The sequence below is a fragment of the Haliaeetus albicilla genome, chromosome 26 (genome assembly GCF_947461875.1).
Source record: "Haliaeetus albicilla chromosome 26, bHalAlb1.1, whole genome shotgun sequence".
Classification (NCBI taxonomy): Eukaryota; Metazoa; Chordata; class Aves; order Accipitriformes; family Accipitridae; genus Haliaeetus; species Haliaeetus albicilla.
The window spans coordinates 8,110,685-8,122,974 of NC_091508.1; the positions used below are offsets into that span (position 1 = coordinate 8,110,685).

Here is a 12,290-nt window from a genome sequence, read left to right on the forward strand (position 1 = left end):
CTCAGCTCTCGTTCCCCCAGCCTGGCCCCACTCCTCTGCCTGGCCCCATTCCCACCCCGGGATGGGCACTGTGCCCCCTCCTCACACGCCAAACCCTCTCCCCTCCCGGCGGGCTCTCCCCTGTTTCTCCCCAGCACAGCTCCTGTCAGCACAAAATGAGTTCACTCCCTCAAGTCCCTTGCCTCCCAGGCTGTCCCTGTCTGTCCCTGCACCACACTACTGAAGGTCCCCATGGCCTGACGCGCTTCTCAGCCCCAGCGTCCCCCACAAGCCTACTCATGCCCCCAGTTTGCACAGCTGTTGCCTGCGCCAATGCATCCTACCGGGGCTCTCCAAGTGCCTCGTTGCCTTTTACAGACCGTATGAGACAGCCAGCACAGGCTGCTCCTGCCTGCAGCCCACAGGGTCCTGCTCCTCAGCACACCTCCCCAGCACACCTGCTCACAGGCACACACATGGGTGCTCCCAAGCCCATGCAGCCAGAAGGATACTTCCACTCCACAATGCTGATGCATGCCTTCCGCAGCGGGTTTTGCAGGGTTAAGCAGAACAGAGCTCTGGCTGGCCGGGGGGCTGCTGGTGGCACCGGCTTCTTGGATTTCTCCTTCTGTTGCCTCTTCTTCACGTCATCCTGGGGAGAAGCAGGCTCCATGATGTTTCTCCCCTAGCCGTTTCTCTCCCTCCTGCCCCACAGCGGAGCCCCCCTTCCCCAGGTCCCAGCCAGCTGGAGCTCCTCTGGATCTCCCTTCTTGCAGAGTCTGTCTCCACGCACCAGGGGAGGCAGTGGGGGAGTGGGGGCTGGAGCCTGCACTCGCATGTACAAACACACAAAGCATGAGTTTAAATTTAGATCCCAGCCTGGCTCCCGGGTGCTGTCACAGCTCCTGAGGCAGCAGAAGGGCCCCTGCAGCTGTTGCTTCTTTACACAGTGCACTGGGAGGTGGGTGAGTGCTTCACATGCCACTGACCCGGGCTGGGGGTGGGAACAGGCTGCCCAGTGATGGGCACATTGTCTCTGAAAGAAAAGCACCTTTGTCCCAGGGGGTCAGCTCTCTCCCCAGCTCCCCCCAGCCAACTCTGCCGGAAGTGGGAAGCCAGGCTGCCTGGTGCAATGCGTGCAGCCCCATTTGCTGAATCACATTATTCAGCGTGAGATGGAGAACCCCGACTCTGGCCGGTTCCCAAAGCAGGTAACCCACAAAGTGATCAGTCCCCTCTCTCTGCGGGATTTCACCTTCATTTGGTGCAAACTGCTCAGCTGAGCCCTGGACCCTGTGATCCTGGGGCTGTAGGGACTCTGGGGCTGGGTCCATCTCACTGACAGGGACTTTGACCCCAACCTCAGAGCTCCAGGAAATCATGGCAAGTCCAAAAAGTCCTCTGGCTTGCTTTTCTGGAGGGGCAGAGGAAACCCTTGGCAGGCACCAGTCACTCAAACAACCCCTTGCTCAACCTCACCTTCCCAGTCCTGTTTTCATGATATGGAGGATGCCTGGGGATGCAGGAACCCAAAAAGCCTAGGCTGGATTGTGTCCTGGCAAGTCTAGCTGGGCTTGGGAAAGCCCAACTGGATGAATGGTGTGAACAGTTATAGTAACTCCTGAGCTGGAAGGTAGGCAGGGAGAGAGAGGAAGGTTATCAGCACCTCTTCACAGCAGGGGAAAATGAGGCACCCAGAAGGGTTGCTCTTGGGCTTTTCCTGGCGTTTCCTGGACTAAGTCAGCAAAATAATTGCAGTGATCTTATTACTTACAGTTATGTCCCATGGCAAATGGTGTCCCTTGTCCTACAGGGATGTCACAGTCTAATGAGACTGATCAGCTGTGCCCCAGTCAACCCCATGCATCCCAGGGAGCTGCTCTACCCACTGTACCACACTATCTTGCTCAAAGCTTCTTCTCCTTTGCTTTGCAGGGTCATTCCACTGTGGAGGGAAATTACTTTGCAGCTGTGCAGCAGGCTGTGTCAATGGCCTGAGGGCCACAGTGCTGAGGGAATTGATCACTCCCTGCCCACGGCTGGAGATAGCATGGGAGAGCAACTCCTGCAGCTGCTCCAGCCAGTTCTGATGCACTCTGGAGGAGGGGCCCCTCAATTGTAAAGGGGTTAAATGCCCCCTCCTACAGCACTCTGCCACATTTTGTATGAAATCAGAGTAAAATCATTCCTGCTGAGGGCTCCAGCCCTGTCTCCGTGTGAGGCAGGTCTGCGCACATTCCCATTTCTCATTTAGTCCTCATTATTCCCCCTAAACCCTAGCGAAAGCCAGGAGCCATATTTCTGCTGCTGCCTGTGCAGGAGAACCTGTCCCAGGGACAGCAAGGATGTGGGGCCCATCTATCATTGAGCCTGAGAAGAAACATCTGCCCTTTGACTCACCCTGGAAAAGTGTCAGAGGAAGAGGGCAGGGTGAGCAACCTAGGGCTGTGCAGCCTGGCACAGGTACGGGCCTGTGGAGGGGAGACTCAAGGCCTCTCTGATCTCCTCTACACCCCTTTGCTCACACACCCTGTGTGCTGCTGCTGGCAATGGCTTGCCACCTTGCTGTGCTCTGTATTTTGCACAGGGCTGTGCTGGCAACCACCAACCTGACATGGCTTTAACGAAACACACTGCAGTGCTCTGCTTGATGGAGAAGTTCCTACCTGCCCAGCAGGGATAGACTCCTTCCTTGTGAAACCTCTTCACATCCATCCTCGTCTTCCTCGCACACTTCGTGGGCTTGCATGTTCATCTCCTGCTCCATCACTGCACAAGGACATGGCCTTAGGAAGGGCCCCAAATGCAGTGGGCCAATGATGAAGGCCTGCCACACCACAGGGGCCTCTCCTGCCACTGTGAAGAGCGGAGATGGAAACACTGTCTGCACTGCCCGTTCGCCAGCAGTGACCATGCCAACAAACACCTCGCACCTCCTGGCCCGCACAGACGAGTGCTCATGCACCTCCTGAAAGCTTCCCCTTTCCCCAGCCCAGGCACCTCCCTGCTTTGCCGACCGGTTCCCGCAGGACCTTGCCCTGCCTGTCCCTCGGAGCTGCCGGAGCCGGACAGACAGACGGCAGCAGGCAGCCTGTCGCGCTCCGGGTCCACCACAGTCTCTCCCCTCCCACACGCACCAGCCAATGGCCGCAACTGCCTACGGGAACCTTCAGCCGGAGCTGGAGTCCCGGCAGCGGCTCCTCCAGTGCCGCCGGTGCGCGGGGCAGAGTGAGGCAGCCTGGGGCCGCCGACCGGAGCCCCGGGGCGGCCGGACCAGTGGCGCCCCGGCCTGAGCTCTCCCCTCAGCAGCCCCGCGGAGCCGAACCGAACCGAACCGAACCGAGCACGGCCGAGCACAGCCGAACCCAGCCGAGCCCCACTGCCGGCAGCCGGGCGGCAGCGCGAAGGGGCGGCCGTCCTGAGCTCGGCCCCGCCCCAGCTCCCGCCCCGTCCCCGCCCCGCTCCCGCCATCGAGGCCCTGCCGGGAGCTGCTGCGGCGCCGCGGGGACATATCCCTGGAGAGCCCCTCGCCCGCCCCGGGAGGGGGAGCAGCGCTCCGGGCCGCCTTTGGGATGGGGGGGAGTCAGCGGCCGCCCCGACGCCACGGGCGCAGGTGGCTGCCGGAGGGACCACGGGAGTCCGCGAGGCGGCGGGAAGGCAGCCGAGACCCGCACGGACGCACGCGCTTGTGTGTGTGAGTGTGCGGGCGTGTGTGTGAGTGAGTGAGGGGGTGTCTGCCAGCATGGAGTGGGATGCGGCCTCGGGGGCTGGTGTGTCCCGGTGCCAGCAACTGGGGATCCAGGGGCAGCTACCAGGCAGACAAGAGGGTCTGACCCAGCCTTTTCCTCATCTCTGGTGGCTACGTTCCCTTCTGTATCCATTAAAGGATAGATATTCTCCTTGGGATTCTTTTTACTGTTAACATATTTGTAAAAACATTTTTTGTTGTCCCTTACAATAGTGGCCAGATTTAGTTCTAGCTGAGCTTTTGCCTTTCTAATTTTCTCTCTGTATGATCTAACAAGATCTCTGTACTCCTCCCAAGTTGCCCGCCCTTTCCTCCAGAGATGATAAGCTCTCCTTTTTTTCTTGACTCCTAGCAAAAGCTCCCCGTTCAGCCAGGCCGGTTATTTTCCTCGGCGGTTCAACTTGCAGCACATGGGAATAGCCTGGTCCTGAGCCATTAAGATTTCCTTCTTAAAGAACGTCCATCCCTCCTGGACTCCTTTGCCCTTGAGGACTGTCTCCCAAGGGACTCTCTCAACCAGTGCCTCAAAGTGGCCAAAGTTTGCCCTCCAGAAGTCCATAGCGGTGGTTTTGCTAACCGCCTTCCTTGCTTCACCAAGAATTGAGAATTCTATCATTTCACGGTTGCTAAGCCCAAGACAGCCTCCAACCATCACACCTCCCACCAGTCCTTCCCTGTTCGTAAACAATAGATCTAGCAAGGCTCCTCCCCTGGTCGGCTCACCTACCAGCTGTGTCGGGAAGTTATCTTGCACACACTCCAGGAACCTCCTAGATTGTTTACTCACTGCTGTGTTGTATTTCCAGCAGATGTCTGGAAAGTTAAAGTCCCCCACGAGAACAAGGGCACATGATTCTGAGACTACTGCTAGCCGCTTGTAGAACGATTCATCTGTCTCTTCAACCTGGTCGCGTGGTCTGTAACAGACTCCCAGCACAATATCTGCCTTATTGGCCTTCCCTCTCATCCTCACCCATAAGCACTCCACCTTGTCATCACAATCATGTAGCTCTGTACAGTCAAAACATCCCCTAACATAGAGATCCACCCCACCACCTCTTCTACCTTGCCTATCCCTTCTGAAGAGCTTTTAGCCATCCATTGCAGCACTCCAGTCATAGGAGCCGCCCCACCATGTTTCCGTGATGGCGACTAAGTCACATCTATCCTGCATGATGGCTTCTAGCTCCTCCTGTTTATCGCCCGTGCTGCGTGCATTGGCATAGATGCGGAAGGTAAGCTTCATTTCACTTATTTGTGGGTGTCTGCACCTGTACTGAAGTGTTTAAAGTCCTACTGTGATCAACAGACATCTAATCAGGGCTGTAAGGGAGCTCAGGATTTGATTTCTCTCATTCTTACCAGGACTCTTACATTTGGTCAGATAATAGTTCTCTCAGTTCCACTGACTGTATAAGGTGAATCTTCACTGTCCATGAGAGGGATTCTCCCTTCTTTGCCTACCCACCCTGAGGTCCATTACCAGCATGCTCACTGACCAAGGTGTTCTCACCCAAGCAGCAATGGCTAAGTAGACTGTTTAAGTATGTTGAGGACATCAAATGGCATTTCTTCATCAACACACTGATCTGCAATAAATAAAGAAATAAAAGATGACAAAGTGATATTCAGCATGATAAGGATTCTGTCTGCAGTAAATAATGTCTCTGCTCCCCAAAAGAAGAAATGATTGCCATTTACTGGGAAGAAAAGTGAGCATCTTTTTACACCTCTGAGCCAGAACACCACCACTACTTTCTTCACAGCAGCCATCTATTATGGTTGGAGACTTACAGAAGTATTTCTTTCCACATATGTGATGTGGTGATCATCTCTCTGGAGGACGCCTGTGTATGAACATCATCAAGGCAGCTGTCATTAGGATTACTAGAACACATGGCCTGTCTTCTTGGGGATAACTGCTAACAACATTGCATCTCCCAAATGTGCATGATCTGCCTTTCCCTCTTTCTCTCTTCTCACTTTCAAAGTCAGATCGCTTTTGAAAGATCAAAATATCGGTGTGTCAGATCTCCCCAACAAGGCAGAGACTAACAGGTAGGCAGAAAGTGTGAGCGATCGACATGCACACAATAAACGCTAGGCATACACTTGAATACTGCATACCTCCCTGCACTGCCTTGAACGTGTTGATTCTGTTCCAGACCAGGTATAAAATTTAAATTTGTATTTTTAGCAGCTCATATTAGGTGACTTAATAATATTAGGACAAATTAATAAAATACTTCACAACCTACTTTTCAATCATCACAGCATAGTCATTTTCCTTGTAGTTATACTGACTGATTAATTATTGGTTGCTCTTTGTAATTGTGATGGGTTGACCCTGGCTGAACGCCAGGTGCCCACCAAAGCCGTTCTATCACTCCCGCATCCTCAGCTGGACAGGGGAGAGAAAAATATAACAAAAAGCTTGCGGGTCGAGATAAGGACAGGAGAGATCATTCACTAATTACCATCACGGGCAAAACAGACTCAGCTTAGGGAAAATTAGCTCACTTTTTATTACAAATCAGCCAGAGTAAGGTAAATGAGAAATAAAACGAAATCTCAGAACACCTTCCCTCCACCCCTCCCTTCTTCCCGGGCACAACTTCACTCCCGGATTTCTCCACCAAGCCCCCCCAGCGGCACAAGGGGGACAGGGATGGGGTTTACGGTCATCACATGTTATTTTCTGCCGCTTCACCTCCTCAGGGCGAGGGCTCATCACACTCTTCCCCTGCTCCAACGTGGGGTCCCACCCACGGGAGACAGTCCTCCACGAACTTTCTCCAACGTGGGCCATTCCCACGGGCTGCAGTTCTTCACGAACTGCTCCAGCATGGGTCCTTTCCACGGTGTGCAGTCCTTCAGGCACAGACTGCTCCAGCGTGGGTCCCCCACGGGGTCACAAGTCCTGCCAGAAAATCTGCTCCGTGGGCTCCTCTCTCCACAGATCCGCAGGTCCTGCCAGGAACCTGCTCCAGCGCAGGGTTCCCACGGGGTCACAGCCTCCTTCAGGAACCCACCTGCTCCGGCGTGGGGTCCTCCACGGGCTGCAGGTGGATATCTGCCCCACCATGGACCTCCCTGGACTGCAGGGGGACAGCCTGCCTCACCAGGGTCTTCACCACGGGCTGCAGGGGAATCTTCGCTCCGGTGCCTGGAGCATCTCCTCCCCCTCCTTCTGCACTGACCTTGGTGTCCGCAGGCTTGTTTCTCTTACATGTTCTCACTCCTCTCTCCGGTGGCTGTTTTCCGCGTCCCAACTTTTTTTTCCTTCTTAAAAATGTTATCACAGAGGCGTTACCACTATCACTGTTTGGCTCGGCCTTGGCCAGCGGCGGGTCCGTCTTAGAGCCAGCTGGTATAGGCTTGCTCTCTCTCGAACACAGGGGAAGCTTCCAGCAGCTTCTTACAGGAGCCACCCCTGTAACCCCCCCCGCTACCAAAACCTTGCCACATAAAACCAATACAGTAATCTTAGAGCTACCAAGAGTAGCAACATTTACCTTAGATGTTAGTTACAAATCACACAGAAAAGGCTGAAGTACTCAAAACCTTCTTTGTCTTGGACTTCACCAAGGTAAGGTCAGTGCCCAAGTCTCTGTGCCAAGAAGCAGCAATAAAGCAAAAGACAAACCACCAATAGTAAAGGAAGGTCCAGCAAAGGGCCATCAAGACAATTAGAGCACTGTAGCACTTGACTTATGATAAAAGGATGAAGAAATTAGGTTTGTTCATCCTAGAGAGAAGAAAGTGCAGGGGGAATCTAATTACAGTCCAAATACCAACAAGGTTATCTCTAGAGAAGATTACAGTACTTCACAAGAATGCATGGTGATAGGACAAGAGGCAATGGATATAAGAAAAAAATTCTCCACTGTAAGAACAAATAAACATTGGAATACGTTATTCAGAGAAGTGGTGGAGTGTACTTTGCTGGAAATCCGCAAGGCTTGGCTTCACAGGGCCCTGGATAGCCTAATCTAAGGCCCTGTTTTCAACAAGAGGTTGGAACAGATGATCTTTGTTCCTTTCCAACCTAGACTTTTCTATGATTCTATAAAACTTGAGTCTTGGCTCTCTAATATTGGCATCTACACACTTGCAAGACTCCTATCTGGTGGACCATGCAGACATAAAGGGTACATTCAACCAAGGCCTGGACATTAACATCAGAAAGGCTGTTAGAGAATGGTTACACCTCCCAGCCTCTACATGCAACAGCTTACTTTACACCACCACAAAGGACAGTCATTTAGGAGTCATTCAGCTCCCAAGCTTATTACAGATCTGCAGGCTTAATAAGTACATACTTAAAACACTTACAAAGTACCACCATTAAGAAAGCCCCTTAGAAGTTGGTGTCCAAAAAGTTTTTGATAAACCATCGATTTCTGTAAGAGATAACAAGGAAGCAAGTCGCAGCCTTACTACTGTTATCTGTAATGCTGAGAACAAGCTGATAACTGAATGGGAAACAATCACACACACACAAAACCAGAATCCCATTTTCAAACCCTAGCAAATGAAGAAAAGAAGACTTAGAAAGACTGACCCACTTGCAAAACCAGATGTGTGGAGTGAAGCTCTTTGAAAATGACCCAGTTCATGACAACTAGTTAAAGAATAATTTGCCACAGAAACGCTGCTAGTGCTTAACAGCTAACAGCAAATGTATATGCTACTAGAGGATTTCTGGAGAGAAGAAACAACAGCAACAAGAACTGCAGACACTGCTTGGCTGAGGGGCAGGCTGTACACACACCCAAGAACACACCCATCTGCCCAAATCACTTATATAAAGTGACAAAACAAGTCTTTTTTATGCAGCGTTCTGGTCAACACTACAAGAAAGGAGGAGTGGAAGGAATTTGTTGAATCCCATCTAAAAGAAGTGAAGTGGAAATTCTGTTGTAAAAATAATTGGCCACTTTTAGGACAAACTGTCTACATCCATGGACGTGGCCTTGGAAAAACTACAGAACAGGAATGTCTTGGAACAGATGAATAGAAGTGCTCTGAGTTCCTGTGTTTCTCTATTGGTGATGCAGGGAACAGCACTCTGACAACTACACATTATGATCAGTGCTTGGTCTCTCAGTCATCGGTATCACTAGCATGTCTCTTCAGTGGATGACCATGCTCTTTTCTGTGGACATTGATCTCATCTTCTCCATCTTAGAGAATTCTACAAACTTTGAATAATTTAATGCTACAGACTCTTAACCAAACTCGCTCATTCTTTTCATGACAGAATCATATATGTAGACTTAGACCAGTCATACAGACGACCTTTAACATATAAAAATTGCCCCCAAAGGATCATTAATAGCCAAATATCTCATCATTTAAACCTTGATGATTAAGGAATGCATAAAACCTGTGCACTCTTTAGGAAAACTACAGCCATGGGAATGGGCTTGGTGGGATCTATAGGGGAAGATAAGATAGTGGAGCTTGGCTCTAGTCTGGCACTATGAAGAAATATGAGAGATGTAGAATGAGAGGAAGCCTGGCAAAATAGCACTGTTCATATATTTTTCACATAGCTGGTGAGGAGGAGGGGTGAGCTCCTGGTGCTTGTGTTGCCAAATACTGGACATGTGATGGGCACAAATCACAAGGACAGGATCACAGGAAGGCTGATGGGGGCATTACATGTCAAACTGTAATGCAGGTGGTGTTGTGGCTTAACTCCATCCAGCAACTAAGCACCACCCAACCACTTGCTCTCTGCCCCCCAGTGGGGGGAAGAATTTGAAGGCTAAAAGTGAGAAAGAAACTTGTGGATTGAGATAAAGGCAGTTTAATAATAATAAAAAAATTAAAACACAATTGTAAGAAGGAATAAAAAGCAAAACCAAAGAGAAAGTAAAAAAAATTAGAAAAACAAGCGATGCAAAAGAAAATAATTGTTCACCACCAACCAGACAGTCCCCAAGCAAGGGCAGCCCCCAACAACCTCCATCCTCCAGTTTTATTGCTGAGCATGACATCATATGGTATGGAATATCCCTTTGGCCAGTATGGGTCAGCTGTCCCAGCTGTAACCCCTCCCAACTGCTATGCCCCCAGGTTCATGTTCGATCATAAGGCCTGTTGTTCCTTTATCAGCCTGAACCAAAGTACAGCTAACTTGATTAGGAGTTGAACTTATCCATCACAGTCACCAAATTGTTAGCAAAAAGGACTTGTTCTCATTTTTCTTTTTCTAGTTCATGCACGGGTACTGGAAAGAAGGCAGCAGAAGTACACGCTAGCTAACCCCCCTTTTATTGCCAGCAATTAAGGTCCCTCTTGGCTGGGAGCCTGAGAAGGACCCTGTGTTACACTCTTGATTCTGTATATACAATTTTAAGACTACTCACATATTCACTTTTACAATTTACATAACCTATTGGCTTTGGCCATGACATCACTTGTTACCATCCTCTTTTGAGTGATCTCCCTGTGCAAGCATGCCTAATGCATATTTATTAGCTGAGTTTGCACTATTTTTGTTGCAGCTTAGCTGCTTTCAGCTGGTTTGGTCCGGTTTCTTCTAACAGCAGACCCTCTTGAACAGGTGAGGTCATTGTTGGTCAAGTTCTATTGCGCATGTCTTTGAAGTCATCTTGACATTGGAGCTTTTTCTTATGTAACAACAGCATGCTAAGGTGAGTTCAGAAAACTGTGGAGCAGAAGAGTAAAATCTTGTTTGATCTTGATTTTCTGTGCAAATACAGACAGCGAAAAGAGAGGCCTCATGATCCTTCTGACTTTTCGGGTTTTAAGCAGAAAGTCTCAAAATAGTTACCACAGGGATAACTGATCTGAAGTGGCTACGTGTTTTAGGCATGATTGTTTTTTTATTCAGAGATGTTGGCTCTTCCTGTTGTACTGAAGGAGACTTTACCAGGTGCTGGGTAATTCATCCACTACCAGGGAACATGAACTGCATTTAGACTATGGTTAGACAAGTTACTTTTACCCTTCCAATGAGGTATTGTTGCAATGGTGATTGTGTTCAGCAAAAGTAATCCCAGGTTCAGAGCCTTGGTGTATGTGCTTGATCAAAGAGACAGTGGGGCAAAGACCCTAAATCAGAATCACCCCTAAACCCAACCTCATCACTTCAGCTGCTGCATACCCCATGTCTGATGCAGTGCAGCATCAGAAGGATCCCGGATGGATTTTCCCACAGCGCTGTGCAGATCCCATTCATGCAGGGAAGCTTCTCCTTTTTGGTCATTCAAGCTATTCTATAATTTACTTACAAGAAAACAACTCTATTCCTAAAAGATGTTCACATGAGTACTTCCTGCTGCACTGTTACATAAAGGCAAGGCCATGCAGGTGGCATAATAACCGCATTGTGTGGGAGCTGCCCACAGACTCCTTTGTTACAATGAGCTGCTGAGGTTGTCCTGCAGCAAAGGGATTTGTGCTGAAAGATACGCTGGACATGCAGCACAGCGCAGCAGAGCACAGCTCAGGTTAACTGTAACGTGGCTCACTGACTCCTCGATGTACAGTAGTCTCCCAGTCAGATCAATACATGTTTAAGCCACTGTAGAAGGAATTAATGAATTGCCATGTGTTAGTTGGGATGCAGTGAGAGTGTGCCACACAAAGAAATGAGGAAAGTTGTGATTTGTATGTAAATAGCTAGCTGAGAGGTAGTAGTTAGTGATTCTATTGATTCTTTTTTCACTTTTACATAAATAACTAAAATAAAGGTCATATGTCAACACCAACTAATCAGCAAATTCCTTCTTAAATTAAATTCCCCACATCAGATGGTTTTGCCTATGACAGAAGATGGTAGAGAAGGCAGGAAGACATTAATATCATAGCTTATAATTGGAATAATTGGCCTGTGAATTTCTGGAAAGATCCTTTGATTCTTATTTTAGAAATGTTTTTTTTTACTTGTTTGTGTGAGTGCTTTTTCTTTATGTTTCTGCCACTGTTAAGTGTACCTTGCGGATCTGCTAGTGACCCAGGACTGCCAAGAGTGGTGGGTCCCCATTGCCTGTGTGCTTGGGAGCAAATGTGAATACTGTGTGAGCAGTATGGCATGGTGGTGGAAAAGGAAGGGACTGAAAGAACAAGAAAATATTGCACATGGGTGGGAAAATGACCAGGATGAGATGGGATGGTACTATGATCCTGTGCCTTGGAGCTTGGATCACCACCTGGGCTACTCTGAGAGCAGTCAGCAAAGACAAAATATCTGGACTGCTGCAGACTGGGATCCTGAAACCTGGGATGGTGCTATTTGGGACTGTAATGATGAAGGAAAACTAATACCAGTCACGCAGCCTCTCCCAACATAGTTAAGCAGATTCGTCAAAACGTGACCATCATAGCCCAACATGTGACTAATCATGGTAAATGAAAGAGGATGAAGTGAAGAATTTGTGGAAAACTTATAGCTTCTGCCCTCAAAAACCCCTATTGGAGTGGCTACGGTGGTGCTAGGAAAGAAGAGCAGGCAGCATATGACTGGTGGCTTTGGAAGTCATTGCTCTCAGGAGTCTGGGGCCATGTACCCCATAAATGCTGCCCTGCT

At 49.5% G+C, this 12,290-nt stretch overlaps 1 protein-coding gene across 6 annotated transcripts in view; it reads right to left on the reverse strand.

Moving 5' to 3' along the window:
- Positions 1-2,976, reverse strand: part of CACNA1S (calcium voltage-gated channel subunit alpha1 S) — a 56,364-nt gene extending 53,388 nt beyond the window's left edge. For 3 of the 6 annotated variants that reach the window (XM_069771247.1, XM_069771245.1, XM_069771244.1), the window contains exon 1: positions 492-820. In XM_069771247.1, coding sequence (XP_069627348.1) covers positions 492-652 — 161 coding nt within the window. In that variant the 5' untranslated portion in view covers positions 653-820. Of the gene's footprint in view, positions 1-491; positions 848-2,645 lie in introns of those variants that run through there. The other 3 variants (XM_069771249.1, XM_069771246.1, XM_069771248.1) reach the window with 3 other exon arrangements.
- Between the last annotated feature and the right edge of the window lie 9,314 nt (positions 2,977-12,290).